A 13,926-nucleotide genomic window follows, 5' to 3' on the forward strand; every position below is an offset into this window, starting at 1 on the left:
ACATCCAGCCTAGACCTTACTGCCTTATTGTTTGCCTGGGAACTCCACTGTCATGAGTTTACCAGGAACAGGCTCTAAATGCTTAAGTGCCTGCACAGGATCAGCCTGCACAGCCAGCGTGACATCATGCTGAGACTGCACATTGCAAAACATCCTGCTTGCACTTGAAATTCTCCTGCCAAGATGAGAAGTCCTGGAGATATGCAAATTGTCCAGAGGAGGCAGGAGACAAGGTCAGAGTTTGTCTGCCTCCTCCCCAGAAGCCTGGGAAGAATCAAGTCTCAGCGGCAAGTAGAATATTGACTTCAAGCAGCATTTGACTGCAGGAATCTTCTCTTCCAGTTCAATTAATCTTTATATATTTTTCTGGTTATTACTAGATCTAGATATTATCTATAGAATGTTTCCATCACTGTGTAAAAAACTGAATATTATTATTATTATTAAAATTAGTGATTGGGAGTGGAGAGAGTTCTGAACATCAAAATTAATAAACTATATTAATTTTGGAAAAAAATACCAGCTTTCATTAATTAATTTCCCCTTCATAACAATATTTCTTTTAATTCATATTTTATTATTTATATGTAAAACTTACTCAAATTTAATTGATAGACTGATATTCTGGACCACTTGCTGCAATCATTTTGAAGTAAATTCACAAAGCCTTTTAGTTCCAGTGGTACCCCTAACTTAAGAGTTCCAATGACAGAAGCAGCTACAAACCACATTTCAAATAGAACTCTATTTATCCTCATTTTGGTCCACCTCTGATGGAGTTGATAGATTACCTACCATTTACAGTTAGTCTTTGATTTTGATTCCTCATTTTTCTTCAAGTTTGGAGAAAACATGGTCATTCTACAAGAAAGAACACAGACTCTTCCTGCATGAAATATGAAATACTAAATGCTACGTGAGAGAAAGAGTCTATTTTAAACAAAACAATTCCATTTCATAGAATCAACCAGGTTGGAAGAGACCTCCAAGATCATCCAGTCCAACCTAGCACCCAGTCAACTAGACCACGGCACAAAGTGCACCCAGCCCTATCCAGTCAACTAGACCATGGCACTAAGTGCACCCAGCCCTATCCAGTCAACTAGACCATGGCACTAAGTGCCTCATCCAATCATTTTTTCTTACTATTTCAGTCTAATGAGTAGTGTCAGTAGGTAAGATAATATACACATCGATGACATAACTTTCTAATGGTGTAATGCTCTACTTTGCACCTAAGTTTTGCTTTCTGAGATTTTCTTGCTGGATAATGCCTTCTGAAGGTCAACATCCAGTCATATAAGGTTCTAAAATATTCTTTGCAACCTGAAGAATTTCATAGAATCATAAACTCAGTCAGGGTTGGAAGGGACCACAAGGATCATCTAGTTCCAACCCCCCTGCCATGCCCAGGGACACACTACCTTGGAGCAGGCTGCCCACAGCCTCATCCAGCCTGGCCTTAAACACCTCCAGAGATGGGGCCTCAACCACCTCCCTGGGCAACCCAGTCCAGGCTCTCACCACTCTCATGCTGAACAACTTCCTCCTCACGTCATCTAATATAGATTTTTAAAGGAAAATGAACAACATATTTTACTGTCTAGAACCTTTAAAAAATATTTAGTTGAATAACACCTGTTTATCATACAGGATTAATTTCACAGATAGGAAATTCTGTGGCTCTATTACATGACAAAATATCACATGCCAATAAAACAGATAAAACTCACCGTGGTGCTGTTCTGTAGCCTGATGACTTAATTTTACTATGGAAAACCAATGGTTGATCTTTCACTGTGCTTTTCACTCCTGCAGTAAAATAATTTAACTTGATTTTTTTTCAACATCGAATGTTTATAGTCAAGATAGATACTTAGTTGAGCTTTCCTTACGTTATCAAGCACATTTATAACCACTCCCTCTAATACATAGTTATTGAATAAGGAAATATGAATTGTTACGTTGGGTAGCATTTCTTCTCCAATAATGGCAATGAGTATGAACTTCTTTAAACTTTGAATTAACAAGAACATTGTTCTGAGGAACTTTTCTCACCATTTATTCAGAAATGTGATGTATAGTTGCCTATTTTATGCTTAGACTTTATATTCACACCTTATATTTGGAATGCAAAAGGCATCTAAAGATCATTAATGAACTGGCTGGCAAGTGCAAATAAATGTTTGTGTTTTCACATGGCAGAAGTCATTAATAATGTCTGCATCCACGTTGCTGCACTAAGAAGCCTATAAGAGAGGCTCCAGCCAAACAACTACAATATGAGCATTTCACATCAGCAGAAATCAAATAGTTAAACAAACTTTTTAAAGTAGGAAACCTTTCTGATACTCCAGGGAAAAAAAACTTCAGGTGCATTGGGATGATCTCAAGGACACACTTAGCTGAGCTGAGGACAGAAGCTACTTCAGCTTCCACCATCTATCCTATTTCTTTTTGTAGCAATGAGACAAAAAGTCTTTCCTGGGAAGCTCCCAGTACCATTTGCCATAAGAGAACACAGGATTCCCTTACAACATCTAATCTGAGCACAGGGTGTCAACAAGAGTAGTACAGATGTCAGCAGTAGGTATCTGGAGAAGCATGGAGTATTAGCTAAAACACTACAGATGCCTTCATAAAATATCATTAAATCTTTGATGCTCAAATGGATTCAAAATGTACAGTCAATATGCCAAAAAAATATATTATTTCTACATGTTATAGCTACCAGTATATTTCCATCTTTCCTAAAGAAAAGGTGACTGCCCACATTTAGCATCTATCTGGGGCTAAACTACAGCAATTGATCTGTCACCTGATGCCTTCTCCCCAGCAGAGAAAGGGAACTGACAAAGGAGATTCACAGGTTGAAACAAACCCAGATTTAAATAGTAAAACCAGTGCCAGTATCAACAGGTGGTATACTAAGTTACACTTAGCCCAGAAAAGAACACACAGGACAGCAATCCTCATGAGCAGAAGGAGACAGACATAAAGTAGCACAAGCAATAGACTCCAACAGAAAATCTCACCCCTTCCTCTTAACCAAACTCCCTCCGTTATACTGAGGGTGGTGCTCATGGTATAGAATACACCAGTGAACCAGGTCAAATGATTTGTCCTGACTGACTCAGAGCTGCTAGGAGTCTGCAGTTCATGGATCACCTGTGATCCTGTCCACAAAAATTAGGATAATGATGAAAAAAATAATTTGTAAGTGGTTGGGGGGTTTGGTGGTTTTTTAACTTTGAGATACTGGAACACTTCCAGAGAAGGGCGACTAAACTGGTGAGAGGCCTGGAACACAGCCCCGTGAGGAGAGGCTGAGGGAGCTGGGGGTGTGCAGCCTGCAGAAGAGGAGGCTCAGAGGTGACCTCATTGCTGTCTACAACCACCTGAAGGGAGGCTATAGCCAGGTGGTGGTTGGTCTCTTCTGCCAGGCAACCAGCAACAGAACAAGGGGACACAGTCTCAAGTTGTGCTGGGTTAGGGTTAGGGTTAGGAGGAAGTTGTTGGCAGAGAGAGTGATTGGCATTGGAATGGGCTGCCCAGGGAGGTGGTGGCATTGCCAGCCCTGGAGGTGTTCAAACAAAGACTGGATGGGGCACTTAGTGCCATGGTCTAGTTGACTGGCTAGGGCTGGGTGCTAGGTTGGACTGGGTGATCTTGGAGGTCTCTTCCAACCTGGTTGATTCTACTGTTGCTAAGCAAAAAATCTACAAGTGCTTTAACTGCGGCTTCCTAAACTTGCAGGTACTGATGAAAGACATTCAGGAAAATAACATTAGCCAAAGTCAAGAAAGAAACAACAAATTACACAGGAAAATATACTGCATGCTATGGAAAAACAGTGACTTACAAAATATGTAAATAGAATCACAGAATGTCAAGGGCTGGAAGGGACATCAAAAGATCATCTGGTCCAGCCTCCCTGCCAGAGCAGGATCACCTAGAGAGATAACACTGGAACACATCCAGACAGTTCTTGAATATCTCCAGAGAGGGAGACTCCACAACCTCCCTGGGCAGCCCATTTCAGTGCTCCATCACCCTCACAGTGAAAAAAATTCCTCCTCAGGTTCACATGGAAACTCCCATGCCTCAACTTCCACCCATTGCCCCTTGTTCTGTCGCTGGGCATCACAGAGAAGAGGCTGGCTCCATTCTACACTCTAAATATTTTATAATCCACAGAAAATTCTCAGAGAATTAATTTTTAAAGCAGAAAAAGACCTTACTACCATCAATTTCATTATACATTCATGTACAGGATTAGAAGTACTACTAGAAGTATACAATTCTTCCCATTAAATAATGCAATATATATCCAAACCAGAAATCAATATAATGATTATATTAAGTGCCAGCTACTAAAGGCAACTTATTTAATTGTCTTTACTTTTCCATTGGTCTTTACTTACCAGGATTTTTACTAGAAGGTTCTTTGATGTTTTTCTTTAGACCTTTGCACAATGGAGAATTTGCCAACACAGAACACCTAAAGCCAAGCACAAAAACTGATCAATACAATGGACAAAAGCATCAGACTATGAAAAGATGCCAAAACTTCATTTTAGCTCTTGTGTGCCTGCATGTGTGATATCAGTGTGTGTGTGATACCAGTGACATTTTATCAGTGCATGTGTGACACCAGTGACATTTTCATAAATACAAACAAGGCATAGCAGATTAGTTATCAGCTCAGAAACCTAGCAGTACAGGTATCTAGACTTGGCCCTGGCTAGATTCAGAGACCACTGTATTTACATGTTAAACTGATGATTTTATTGTAAGAACTGAAATCTGCACTTCAGTGAATACTGCAGGTATTCTACTGTCTTCAAGATGTATTTTCCTAGAAATCATTCATAGGGATGTGAAGGACAAGAACCTAGTAGTAAGCATGGATTCACCAAAGGAAATCACACTTAATCAACTTGATAAGCTTCTATGATAAAATTACTAGCTCGGTAGATGAGGAGAGGGAGCTGGATATTGCCTACTTAGAATTCAGTAAGGCTTTCCACATTGTCTCCCAGAAGACCTCATAAGCTTCAGAAATATACAGGCTAGATAAGCATACAAGGAAATGGACTGGAAACCAGCTGAGCAGCCAGCTTCAGATGGTGTTGATCAGTGGTATAAGATCCAGTGGGAGGTCAGTAAGTAGTGAAGTACCCCAGGCATCAATCCAGGGTCCAATTCCATTTGACATCTGCATGGATAAAGGAGCAGAGTGTACCCTCAACATATTTGTTGAGGACACAAAACTGAGAGAAGTGTATGATACACTAAAACGTTGTTCTGCCATTGAAGGAGATATCCACAGGCTGTACAAACAGGATGGTAGCAACCTCATGAAGCTCATCAAGGGGAAGTGCAAAGTTCTGTACTGAGGAAGGAACAGTCTTATTGTGATGGTTTGAGTGTTACCTGCTCCCCTCACTCTTATGAAATCACCCAGACTAGACTCAGCAGAGCTGGAACTTAAGGAATGAAGCTTTCTATTTGCAGCTTAGCACAATATACAAGCAGGTATTTACAATACCTACAGCTTTAGATGGAAATAGACAAGTTTAATACAGAAACACAACAGCCCTCCCAGAAACCAAAGTCCCCAGGAGGGGCTCCCAGCCACCCTTCCACCTCCCTTCCACCCCTCTACCTTATCCCAAACTTTGTCTTACACTCAAGATGAGTTTGGAGAATCAGCCAGGGCGGTTAGGAAGCAGAGGGATTAGTTACACAGACAGCAAGTTAGGGAGAGAAGTGCATGCAGCCAGAGAGCACCTCTGTTATCTATGTGTTCTTGTTTTTATGCATCTCAGCAAGCCTATGAGTGAAGTAGACATCACCATTGTTTCCTTTTCACAGCCTATAAACTAATTCCTCTCACTAAAATATCTCATCTAGGCTCGAACTAGCAACTTATGCACCAGTACATAGTTGTAAGGAAGACTCTGGGGCAAGGCTCTGTGCCCAGCATCCAGTGAAAGGGCAAGAGACAATGTGTAAAAACTGCAATATAGCAGGTTCTGTCTGAACACTAGGAACCACATTTTGACTGTGAGAGGGAATGAGCACAGACACAGGTTACCCAGTGAGGCTGTGGTATCTCCCTCCTTGGAGATACTCAAGAGTAATTTGGACACGCTGCTGGGCAACTGACTCTGCGTGGCTCTGCCTGAGGAAGGCAGCTGGACAAGCTGACCTGCAGAGGTGCCTCACAACCTCAACCATTCTGTGATTTCCTCACTCAATACAACTAAAGCACGACAGGAAAATGAGTAAAATAAAACCATATCAACAAACAGCACTCTACAAAACTATCTAATGCACTTCGGTGTCAGGAAAACAAATGCATGACCCAACTCAGAGGAAAAGAACATTTGCTTACTCTGTACCTGGCAATAACTGACAGACTGTGGCCATTTCCACGTAGGAGAAAATCACTTTGCTGAGTTCTCACCAATGCAGCAAGGTTAACTTCCAACACAGCAGTCAGATCTTCAAACATTGAGGTGATCAAGCACAAAACCTGCAGCAATTATACCATAAAATAAACCTCCATTTACTTCATAATTTAATCTCCAACACTGAAGCATTTATAAAGGAAAATGAAATCACATTTTGTTTTAGGAAAATTAGTTAAAACAAAAAATGGTTCATACTGACTGACTTATGTTGCTTAAACATGTGTCTTAACAGACTTGCACATCGAACAGTCACAGAAGTTACAACACATTCTACAACAGAGATTTCTGCAGTGAGAAAATAACCACACGTGGCAGAAAGATCGGTTTCAGAGACATGCAGAGAACACGCTGTGAATTTAAGACAAAACCCTGCTACAATACAACACACTGCTATGTTAAATACCTATAAAGAGCTAGATTTAGCTCGGTTCTGTAGGAAAGCTCTATCAAAAATGCAGCATACAGACAAGAATGCCTTTCATTTCCTTAAAAACACTCTTAAGTGATTTTCCACAGAAACTTTTCCTCAAGTCAAATAGCTTTCATAGGTTGGCTGGAAAGACTCAGAAGCAGTTCATCCTAACACTGAGAAGCAAGATGTAACAGTGTTGAGGTTGTTTGGCTTTGGTTTTGTTTTGGTATTGGTTTGTTGGTGTTTATTGTCTCAAAAAGAGTGCCTCTGCTTTCCCAGTGGTCATTCTTGACATCCAAGGTACACACCAAACACTGTAAAAATCAAGCTGATTTTTGCTTATTAATCACTTTGGACTCAAAGCTGGAGAACTACACAGCTATTTAAACTAGTCGATTTCATGAGGAAGACTCAACCTTTCTCAGAGAAACTACTGCACAATAAACTGCATAGTGCAGAAACTCCTGCATAATAACTGCATAGTGCAGAAACTACTGCATGACAACTGCATAGTGCAGAAACTACTGCATGACAACTGCATAGTGCAGAAACTACTGCATGACAACTGCATAGTGCAGAAACTCCTGCATGACAACTGCATAGTGCAGAAACTCCTGCATAACAACTGCATACTGCAGAAACTCCTGCATAACAACTGCATACTGCAGAAACTCCTGCATAACAACTGCATACTGCAGAAACTCCTGCATAACAACTGCATACTGCAGAGGCTACTGCATAACAACTGCATACTGCAGAAACTCCTGCATAACAACTGCATACTGCAGAGGCTACTGCATAACAACTGCATACTGCAGAAACTCCTGCATAACAACTGCATACTGCAGAAACTCCTGCATAACAACTGCATACTGCAGAAACTCCTGCATAATAACTGCATAGTGCAGAAACTCCTGCATAACAACTGCATACTGCAGAAACTCCTGCATAACAACTGCATACTGCAGAAACTGCTGCATAACAACTGCATACTGCAGAAACTCCTGCATAACAACTGCATACTGCAGAAACTGCTGCATAACAACTGCATACTGCAGAAACTCCTGCATAATAACTGCATACTGCAGAAACTCCTGCATAATAACTGCATAGTGCAGAAACTACTGCATAACAACTGCATACTGCAGAATCTACTGCATAATCAAGCAAAACAAGGGCATAAGTTAATTTATAAACAAAAAGTGCAACTAATACTTATTGGCAATAACTGAAAATGTAAACATTTGTTAAATCAATGTTTACTGTATACTTACTTTTCCATTAACTGACTTCCTTGTTAAAGCACATGATCCAGCAACCTGAATGCTGAGGTCACTGTAATCTTTACCAAAAAGAACATAAAATGTAAATATAATTTTATAGCATTAACAGGAAAAAATATCATCTCTGAATATCATCACTATTTGAAGATAGCACAGCCCTGTGAGGAGAGACTGAGGGAGCTGGGTGTGTGTAGCCTGTAGAGGAGGAATCTCAGGGGAGACTAAATTGCTCTCTATAGCTACCTGAAAGGAGGTTGTAGTCAAGTGGAGGTTGGTCTCTTCTGCCAGGCACCCAGTGACAGAGCAAGAGGACACAGCCTCAAGGTGAGGAGGGGCAGGTTTGGGCTGGATGCTGGGAGGAGGTTCTTCACAGTGAGAGTGATTGGCATTGGAGTGGGCTGTCTGGGGAGGTGGAAGAGTCATCATCCCTGGGTGTTTAAAGGGAAGCTGGATGAGGCACTTAGTGCCAAGGGTTAGTTAATGAGAAGGGTTGGGTGACAGGTTGGACTGAATGGTCATGGAGGTCTTTTCCAAACTGGCTGATTTCCGTGATTCTGTGATTACAGTGTTACCACCTTAGTTGTGGGCAAAACCCCACAACTAAGGTGGTAACACTATAATCCACTATCTTCAGCATACATCCCTCTAGCTTACTCCCAAATCGTAAAGTAGGAGAATAAAATCCTTGTATTTAATATTCATGGATTGCAAAATCAGATAAAATTTCATTGCTAGCCACTACAGAAATCTGTAAGTCAGCAGTGCTAGAAGAGAACATAATAAATTAATTAGAAAAGCAAATTGAAAAAGAACCAACTTAGTTTTCTACTGTATTTTCCTATTTAACACACTAATTCTTACACTGTTTGTATCAGGTAACAAAGGAAAGCTCATTGTGGTGTAGTCAGATATAATCATACCTTTGTAAGACAAAAAGGCTTCCAATTCAAAGTTTGCCATATTAATTATTAACAAGCCAGTAGAGCTTCCTATCCAAAAATAGTTAGTATTCAGGGTAGAATATCTATTTTAGAAGGAAAAATAAATTAGTATGATAAAGAAGACTCTTATTACCATACAAGACACAACAATTGGTTTTATTCAATGCTTCCTAGTCTCAGGACAACAACAATTATAACTCACATTAAAAAATAAAAAAAAACCAAACAATTAAATTTACAGCATCTTGTAAAAACCTGTAGCTCAAAGCAGAGACCCTTAATCAAAATTGGTAAATTTTTTTATGTTTGAAGAGTAGGCCACTAAAACTTCCAAATCACTAAATGCATTCTTTGATTTTTCATTTTCCTTCCTGGGGAGGAGTAATACACTCCACCAGTACAGGCTGGGAGGTGATCTGCTGGAAAGCAGTCCTGTGGAGAGGGACCTGGGGGTCGTGGTGGATAGCAAGTCACCCATGGCACAGCAATGTGCCCTTGTGGCCAAGAAGGCCAATGGGATCCTGGGGTGTGTTAGGAGAAGTGTGTTCAGCAGATCAAGGAGGTTCTCCTCCCCCTCTTCTCTGCCCTAGTGAGACCTCATCTTGAATACTGTGCTCAGTGTTGGGCTCCCCATTTGAAGAGGGACAGGGATATGTTGAAGAGGGTCCAGCAGAGGGCCATGAGGATGATTAGGGGACTGGAGGGCACAGCTTATGAGGAGAGGCTGAAGGACCTGGGGCTTTTTTGTCTGGAAAAGAGATGACTTAGAGGTGATTTAATAAGTGTTCATAAGTATCTGAAGGCTGGCCAGGAGGGCAAGGACAGGCTCTGCTCACTGCTCCCTGGGATAGGACCAGGAGCAATGGGTGTAAGTTGCAGCACAGGATGTTCTGCCTTAACACAAGGGGAACTTCTTTACTGTAAGAGTCACAGAGCACTGGAACAGGCTTCCCAAAGAGGTTGTGAGTTCTCCATCTCTGGAGACTTGCAAGGCCTGTTTGGATGTGTTCCTCTGTGATCTGTGTTAGAGAGTATTGTCCTGCTCTGGCAGGGGGGTCGGACTCAACACTCTCCTTGTGTCCCTTCCAACACCTAATATCCTGTGAGCCTGTGATTCTTCTATTGCATTTAAAAAATAAATAGCAAATTGCAGTGAAAATAAAAAAAAACTAAACTAAACAACCAAGCAACAGGAACTCCTAGGAACTGATTCCAACCAAGTACATGGTGGTATTTTAAGGGACTTACATGTTTTCATCATTATGGAAACACACTAAAAGGTCACAGTGTTCAATTAAGAGGACAGGCAAAGATGTTTCCACTGATCCCCCCAGTCTGACATGGTTGGTTGTGCAAAGCTGTGAAATACTTTGCCCTTCACCTAAGAAAAATCAGCAACAGTATCAATCAAAACCAACAACCAAAAAAAAAAGTGAATCAGACAAGATTTAAGAGAAAACTTGAAGTAGAATAGTAGTATAAGCAAGAGCCCTACCACATTAAATCAATTTCTATTTCAAACGAGCTTTTCCTCTTGAAATATCTTTCCTCATTATGCTATTTTTAGTACCATCTTCTATCAAACACTTAGAGATAAAATCCACAGATCCTACTTAAGAACAGAACATTTCAGGTATGTCCACATCAAAATGTGACTCTGAAAGCCATATTCCAACAGCCCTTAAATACGCTGGGTACTTTTCAACTTAGCCTGAAAGTTCCCTTGACACTGAAGTTGCAACATAATCCAAAACCAAGATGGAAGTCCACCTCAATTTGATTCTTCCAAGGGTTATCCAACCCACTATGCAAGTGTAGTTCACACCTACAAACTAGCAGCACTGAATTCAGCATTAGGCACAGACACTACATCAAGACATCCAAAGATGAAAGTGACACCCATGTGTTTTAAATAGTAACAAGAAATGTATCAGCTTTTCTCATTAGTTTAGAAACTTAGGATCATTGAAGCTGGGCCATCAGGCAGATAATACAGAGTCACTATGGCTGGGAAGAGCAAGTAAGGGCAACCAGATCTACCTTTCCCTAAAGAAATCTTTCTCTTACTTGCCTTTAGGAGGACCTCAACTCACTTCATCTAGTGTACAGATAGTTCGAATGCTTCATTTGGGAACATGGAATCACCTTGCTGAGGTTATCAGTGCAGTCTTTAAAGACTTACAAGTACTGTGCTGTATCACTAGAAATAACCACTGAAAGAAAAATGTCCTGTCATGGAGGCACTGGTATGGCTTAAAACATAAGCCAGATTTCTAGAAGCTTCAAAACTAACTGAGAAAAGATACTGCATCTAGATAATGGATGCTCTGGTGACCCAATATTCATATGTATTAAAAGACATGAGCAGGAAGTTCTTCACCATGAGAGTGGTGAGACCCTGGACTGGGTTGCCCAGGGAGGTGGTTGAGGCCCCATCCCTGGAGGTGTTTAAGGCCAGGCTGGATGAAGCTCTGGCCAGTCTGCTCTAGGGTAGGGTGTCACTGGGCATGGCAGGGCAAGGGGGTTGGAACTTGATGATCCTTGTGGTCGCTTCTATGAATTATTAGACACTACCTCTGATCTCACTGAAGCCTTGGGAAATTAATTCAACAAAACCCAAATACTTAATAGTTATTGCCATGCAACCTTTTATAAGCAAATAGATTCAATAAGACTTTATTACAGACATACATGCATTATTCTTTCTAGATCTGTCAAATGATTATTTCCAGGCATACCAATACACAACTTCATATCAGCTTCAGTAAGAATTCCATATGACAAAAAGCATACAATCAGAGGTCAGCAAGAATTAGAGCATATCATAAGCAGCACTACAAGCACCGTGGTACCTATGCCTGTTCCAGATTGCCATACTTTATTACAGAACTTCTCTTGTTCTTTCTTTAAGCTGATATGTGCTATGCAACGATAATGATGATCTCTGATTAAGCTGAAGATCCAAAGCTGCAAGGAAAAACAACTGCAATAACATTTTGACATTAAACACTGACACAAACTGAACATCCAATACCTAAAATTGTGTATGCAAATAATGGATTTTTGTATCTAGAATATCAGATCAAACCAGGAATTCGATTATGTGCATTTGTAAGATTATCAAAGGATATATTCAATATTACCAAAAAGCAGTCATTACCAACTTGAACTGCAGATCTAATTCACACATGTTTATGTATTTACAAAAAACCTCCTCAGACTATTTCCCACAATTAAAAGTCACAGGTAACCTGCATGTAATTGTTTACTGAGTTGTGTACTTGTCCTGGTAGGGCAGAAATCCTGCCAGGCAGGTTTAACTCTGGCTCTCCTCCTCCTGTCATGCTGGGGTCTGAGAGTGAGTAGATGAGCAAAGCCTTGAGGGCTAGGGGTCTTAGGACTTCATGTCAGGTGTCTTGTGCTGCCCTCACCATGCCTTCGTGGTCAAAGGAGGCAGGAAGCTTTGCATTCACTGGCCAGAACAGTGGTGCTAGTGCCTGTTGGCCAGTTGGATTTCAAAATCAAGTATATAAAGGGAGATGATTTAGAAACTGTGCCTTTGTCTGCATGAAGCCTTTCTTCCTCTCCTTGTTTGCAACTTGTTAAAGGCAGCTAACACTAGTGACTCAGCAGCATCCTCTTCCCTCTGCCTGAAGTATTTTGTATTTTACCCCAGAATCATCACAAGTTTGAAAGTGTCTTTGATACAGGAGACTCTCTCAGGGACCAAAAGAGTCATGAGTACATCTGCTGGAGTAAGTGTCAAGACTCCATTAAGCACAGTTAGAATTTTTCCTGGTTTTGTGTTACTATTTTCCAAGTTCTGATTGTTTAAACTGTTTAATTCTGTGCAATTGCTTCCTGTCGACCAAAAATTCAAAGACTCTCAGGGAATTTTCCCGATTTTTGAATATTAATAATAAAAAATAATATACAGAAATTAGTCATAGTTCATACCTATTATTAATTTCTGCTACAGTACTTGAATTTCTTTTTTTTCCCCTCTTTTTAGACCCCACTATAGCTAAACCTTTATTTTTCTACACAGTTCAGTGAATGGTAACACTGAAGGAAAAGAGATGGAAAATCTCACAGAAATAAACTCAACATTAAAGAGGAGGTGAAATGCATGTTCATGTTTTATCATGAGACTTGCAGCATGCCAAAACCATTTATTGCCACGTTTCATTCCTTGGTCAATACAGAGCATCTTATTTTTCATCTTTTTCATTTAAAACAGACACATTTGCAGCCTCTCAGTGTACTTTTCTTATATAATCACTGATTTTGCTCTTTAAAATGTTCCCAGTTGAGGAAACATTTCCATTTTGTAATTCAATGCTTTGTGCTCAAAACAATGATTTATGCTTCACAAAAGAACTGTTGTACCAGCTCAAAATACATATGCAGCTTATGAAGCTTTTTTACAGACAAATAACATTAATAATAGTGGACTGTCTTGACACAAAGTCAGTTTAATAGGTAATTCCTACCTGTCCATCAGCACATCCAGTGATAATCTGCTTATTTTCTTCATCAATTAGCAGACTTAGCAAAGGAAATGCTGCTTAAAAAAAAATAAAGTCATAGAATCAACCAGGTTGGAAGAGACCTCCAACTCCATCCAGTCCAAACTAGCACCCAGCCCTAGCCAGTCAACTAGATCATGGCCCAAGGAGAACTTGCTATCCATCCCCAAGGTCTTTCTTTGTGGAGCCGCTCCCCAGTAGGGCTACTCCCAACATGTACTGGTGTTTGTTGTTATTCCCTGCCAGATGCAGAACCCTGCACTTGTCCTTTTTGAACTTCAT

At 40.4% G+C, this 13,926-nt stretch overlaps 1 protein-coding gene across 1 annotated transcript in view; it reads right to left on the reverse strand.

Moving 5' to 3' along the window:
- Nucleotides 1-13,926, reverse strand: part of WDR27 (WD repeat domain 27) — a 63,331-nt gene that overhangs the window by 42,442 nt on the left and 6,963 nt on the right. The window contains exons 5-13 of the mRNA XM_064158459.1: nt 13,609-13,679; nt 11,968-12,082; nt 10,364-10,496; nt 9,095-9,198; nt 8,166-8,233; nt 6,408-6,541; nt 4,425-4,501; nt 1,734-1,812; nt 796-861 (exon numbers count right to left, since the gene is read on the reverse strand). Of these exons, the coding sequence (XP_064014529.1) occupies nt 796-861; nt 1,734-1,812; nt 4,425-4,501; nt 6,408-6,541; nt 8,166-8,233; nt 9,095-9,198; nt 10,364-10,496; nt 11,968-12,082; nt 13,609-13,679 (847 nt within the window). The remainder of the gene's footprint in view (nt 1-795; nt 862-1,733; nt 1,813-4,424; nt 4,502-6,407; nt 6,542-8,165; nt 8,234-9,094; nt 9,199-10,363; nt 10,497-11,967; nt 12,083-13,608; nt 13,680-13,926) is intronic.

Source organism: Pogoniulus pusillus, chromosome 18 (assembly GCF_015220805.1).
Source record: "Pogoniulus pusillus isolate bPogPus1 chromosome 18, bPogPus1.pri, whole genome shotgun sequence".
NCBI classification, from domain to species: domain Eukaryota; kingdom Metazoa; phylum Chordata; class Aves; order Piciformes; family Lybiidae; genus Pogoniulus; species Pogoniulus pusillus.